Source organism: Lycium ferocissimum, chromosome 2 (assembly GCF_029784015.1).
Source record: "Lycium ferocissimum isolate CSIRO_LF1 chromosome 2, AGI_CSIRO_Lferr_CH_V1, whole genome shotgun sequence".
In the NCBI taxonomy this organism is placed as follows: Eukaryota; Viridiplantae; Streptophyta; class Magnoliopsida; order Solanales; family Solanaceae; genus Lycium; species Lycium ferocissimum.
Window position 1 is genome coordinate 21,761,072 of NC_081343.1, and position 5,000 is coordinate 21,766,071.

At 35.2% G+C, this 5,000-nt stretch overlaps 1 protein-coding gene and 1 long non-coding RNA gene across 2 annotated transcripts in view; one reads left to right on the forward strand and one right to left on the reverse strand.

Annotated features, from left to right (window-relative positions):
• Positions 1 to 1,547, reverse strand: part of LOC132033943 (small ribosomal subunit protein uS11c) — a 1,650-nt gene extending 103 nt beyond the window's left edge. The window contains exon 1 of the mRNA XM_059424131.1: positions 1 to 1,547. This exon is cut by the window's left edge and continues 103 nt beyond it. Within this exon, the coding sequence (XP_059280114.1) occupies positions 1 to 314 (314 nt within the window). The 5' untranslated portion in view covers positions 315 to 1,547.
• Positions 1,548 to 2,301: 754 nt separating this feature from the next.
• Positions 2,302 to 4,749, forward strand: LOC132033989 (uncharacterized). Its single transcript, XR_009408913.1, has 2 exons — positions 2,302 to 2,443; positions 3,460 to 4,749. It is a non-coding gene; the product is annotated as an uncharacterized LOC132033989 (long non-coding RNA).
• Positions 4,750 to 5,000: the final 251 nt, after the last annotated feature.

A 5,000-nucleotide genomic window follows, 5' to 3' on the forward strand; every position in this document is an offset into this window, starting at 1 on the left:
GCTGCATCTCTTCCGAGACCGGGACCTTTTATCATGACTTCTGCTCGTTGCATACCTTGATCCACTACTGTACGGATAGCGTTTGCTGCTGCGGTTTGAGCAGCAAACGGTGTTCCTCTTCTCGTACCTTTGAATCCAGAAGTACCAGCAGAGGACCAAGAAACTACTCGACCCCGTACATCTGTAACAGTGACAATGGTATTATTGAAACTTGCTTGAACATGAATAACTCCCTTTGGTATTCTACGTGCACCCTTACGTGAACCAATACGTCCACTCCTACGCGAACTAATTTTCGGTATAGCTTTTGCCATATTTTATCATCTCGTAAATATGAGTCAGAGATATATGGATATATCCATTTCATGTCAAAACAGATTCTTTATTTGTACATCGGCTCTTCTGGCAAGTCTGATTATCCCTGTCTTTGTTTATGTCTCGGGTTGGAACAAATTACTATAATTCGTCCCCGCCTACGGATTAGTCGACATTTTTCACAAATTTTACGAACGGAAGCTCTTATTTTCATATTTCTCATTCCTTACCTTAATTCTGAATCTATTTCTTGGAAGAAAATAAGTTTCTTGAAATTTTTCATCTCGAATTGTATTCCCACGAAAGGAATGGTGAAGTTGAAAAACTAATCCTTCAAATCTTTGTTGTGGAGTCGAGAAATTATACGCCCTTTCGTTGAATCATAAGGACTTACTTAAATTTTGACTCTATCTCCTGGCAGTATCCGTATAAAACTATGTCGGATTCTTCCTGAAACAGAATTTAGAATCAGATCTAAACGAACCCGGAACAGACCGTTGGGAAGCGATTCAGTAATTAAAGCTTCATGACTCCATTTTGGTTCTTAAAGTTCCCTTGAGGTATCAACTAATGAGAAAGATATTAGACAACCCCCCTTTTTTATTTTTAACAAATTTCACAAATAGGAAGTTTCGAATCCAATTTGGATATTATAAAGGATTACCAGATATAACACAAAATTTCTCCACCTATTCCTTCTAGTCGAGCCTCTCGGTCTGTCATTATACCTCGAGAAGTAGAAAGAATTACAATCCCCATTCCACCTAAAATTCGCGGAATTCGTTGATAATTAGAATAGATTCGTAGACCAGGTCGACTGATTCGTTTTAAATTTAAAATATTTCTATAGGGTCTTTTCTTATTCCTTCTATGTCGCAGGGTTAAAACCAAAAAATCGTTGTTGTTTTCTCGATTTTCTCACGTTTTCGATAAAACCCTCTCGTAAAAGTATTTGAACAATATTTTCGGTAATATTAGTAGATGCTATTCGAACCACCCTTTTTCGATCCATATCAGCATTTCGTATAGAAGTTATTATCTCAGCAATAGTGTCCCTACCCATGATGAACTAAAATTATTGGGGTCTCCAAATTTGATATAATCAACGTGTTTTTTACTTATTTATTTTTGAATATGATATGAATTATTAAAGATATATGCGTGAGACACAATCTACTAATTAATCTATTTCTTTCAAATACCCCACTAGAAACAGATCACAATTTCATTTTATAATACCTCGGGAGCTAATGAAACTATTTTAGTAAAATTTAATTCTCTCAATTCCCGGGCGATTGCACCAAAAATTCGAGTTCCTTTTGGATTTCCTTCTTGATCAATAACAACTGCAGCATTGTCATCATATCGTATTATCATCCCGTTGTCACGTTTGAGTTCTTTACAGGTACGCACAATTACAGCTCTAACTATTTCTGATCTTTCTAGGGGCATATTTGGTACTGCTTCTTTGATCACAGCAACAATAACGTCACCAATATGAGCATATCGACGATTGCTAGCTCCTATGATTCGAATACACATCAATTCTCGAGCCCCGCTGTTATCCGCTACATTTAAATGGGTCTGAGGTTGAATCATTTTTTTAATCCGGTCTTTGAATGCAAAGGGCGAAGAAAAAAAAAAAAAGAAATATTTTTGTCCAAAAAAAGAAACATGCGGTTTTGTTTCATATCTAAGAGCTCTTTCTAGATTTTTTTCTATTACATTAGGAAATAATGAATTGAGTTCGTATAGGCATTTTGGATGCTGCTAGTGAAATAGCCCTTCTGGCTATATTTTCTGTTACTCCACCCATTTCATAAAGTATTCGACCCGGTTTAACAACAGCTACCCAATATTCAGGGGATCCTTTTCCTGAACCCATACGTGTTTCTGCGGGTCTTAGTGTAACTGGTTTGTCTGGAAATATACGTACCCATATTTTTCCACCACGACGTGCATTTCGTGTCATTGCTCGTCGGCCTGCTTCTATTTGTCTAGATGTAATCCAAGCAGGTTCAAGTGCCTGAAGAGCATATTTACCGAAAGAAATATGATTACCTCGATAAGATATTCCCTTCATTCTTCCTCTATGTTGTTTACGGAATCTGGTTCTTTTGGGGTTATAGTTGATGGTTGTTTCTGAATTCCATCTCTACTACAGAACCGGACGTGAGAGTTTCTTCTCATCCAGCTCCTCGCGAATAAAAGGATTCCAAAAATTTGAATTTGAATTAAGCTAGAATAGTCAATCTTAAGTTAAGATATATATGTATTTACTGAGTAATACCTTGAACGTGGGATTCTTTCAGATTTCATTCAATCTATTAGTAATTTGTATATCTTGTTTGAATAGATAACTAAACTTTTTCGTTTTCTAAATAGAAATATCAAAAAAATTGTATTATTATACCAAATCCTTATTTTGTTCTTTATTGTATTGTCCTCAATTTTGCAATAAAAAAGGTTTCGCGGGCGAATATTTACTCTTTCAATCCCTATTTCATTTGTAGGGTTAACTCGTGACTTCTCAGATCTCAGAATACATGAATTAATCTCTGGTTCGTTCCGCCATCCCGACCAGTGAATCATTAAGATTCCTTTTTCAATAGAATCTTTTGCATTCACAAGTTCCGTCGTTCCCATCACTTCTTACTTAATGGTTAGGTCCGAATTCTACAATGGAGCTCAGAATAAAATTGGTTCTTGAGTCAATCTTCTCAGTCTTTATTGGCTCGCAGCTCTTGATTTTTTGTTCTATTTCTATAAGAAGATTCATTTTATTATGGTATGAATGCGTATTGATGCTTTATTACACTGCCTTTTATGAGATTACTCATAGACCTTACATATTGGAATTTTATATCATTGGTATTCTTTTTCTCTCTTTCTCTCATCCTTCCATTTATCCACATCCTTTTTGTCTATTTTGCTTTACAACTTAGAATCATATTTTTTTTTGTTATGCAAAAGATTTCAGTTGCTACAAAGATATGACCTATATATCATATCTTGACTGGTTCTTTAGATCCAGATAATGCGAAGTGATGGGTTGGTTATTAGTTCTATAGTTTTTAGTTCATACTATGTGGGCTGGTCTTTGTTAATCCTAACCCTAAAAAAACCAACGAGTCACACACTAAGCATAGCAATTATATCAAATGGTCAATCGAATTTTTATTCAACCTTATAGAATTAAGAATTAGAAATGTTCCCCTTGATTGATTAGAAAAAGAATGAATTGGTCTTTTTTTGTTCAATCATTGGATAGAAGGGAAAGACAAGTAGTAAAATTATTCCTCGTCTAGAAATATCCAAATTTTGATGCCCAATACTCCATAGATAGTTCGAACTGTATAAGAGCAATAATCAATTTTAGCTCGAATCGTTTGTAGGGGAACCCTACCTTCTCTGATCCATTCGACACGTGCAATTTCTTTTCCGTCGATACGCCCCGCAATTTGTATTTGAATTCCTTTTGTATCTGCTTGTTCTGTTAATTCAATAGCCTTTTTCATTGCTTTTCGAAATGAAACTCTATTCTTTAATTGTCCAGCTATAAATTCTGCAAGAATATTAGGGTTTCCGTAAGGTTTTGCAATTCTTGTGACAGCAATGTTCAGTTTTCGGTTTACACAATTAAATTCTTTTTGTAAGGTCGTTTGTAATTCTTCGATTCCGCGCGGTCGACTTTCTATTAATAATTTTGGGAATCCCATAAAGATTATGACCTGGATCAGATCGATTCTTTTTTGAATCTCTATACGTGCAATTCCCTCGACGCCAGAGGACGTTCTCATATTCTTTTGTACATAATTCTTGATACAATCTCTTATTTTTTGATCTTCTTGTAAACCTTCAGAATAATTTTTTGGTTGTGAAAACCAAAGGGAATGATGACTTTGGGTTGTACCCAGTCTGAAACCAAGTGGATTTATTTTTTGTCCCATAATCCCCCACTATTATACATATCACGATACATCATAGCTGTAGATTTTTTTTTCCATCTCGTTTTTTTTAACGAATCTATCTCGACATATTCATCATCTAAAGATATATCTTTCATTACAATAGTTATATGACAGGTCGATCTTTTTATCGGAAAACTACGTCCTCGAGCTCGAGGTTTCAATTTCTTCACAGTAGTACCCCCATTGACTTCGGCTTTACTAATGACTAAATTGGCTTCGCTGGAACCCATATTATAACTAGCATTTGCTGCTGCAGAATAAACCAATTTCAAAATGGGATAACATGCTCGATAGGGCATGAGTTCTAGTATCATAAGTGTTTCCTCATAGGAACGTCCGCGAATTTGATCAATTACTCTTCGTGCTTTGTCAGCAGACATAGATATATGTTCACCTAAAGCATATACTTCTGTTTTTTTCTTCTTTAGCATAAGGTTTGCCTCCTACTACTGAATCATAAGCATCTAGATTTTTTTATTAATATTAACGACGAGATCTATTATCGCTTTTTGCATGTCCTCTAAAATTTAATGTAGGTGCAAATTCTCCCAATTTGTGGCCTACCATACTATCCGTTATATAAATAGGCAAATGCTCTTTTCCATTATGGATAGCAATAGTATGACCGATCATTGTGGGTATAATGGTAGATGCCCGGGACCAAGTTACTATTATTTCTTTTTCTGCTTTTGTGTTAAGCTTATCAATTTTTTT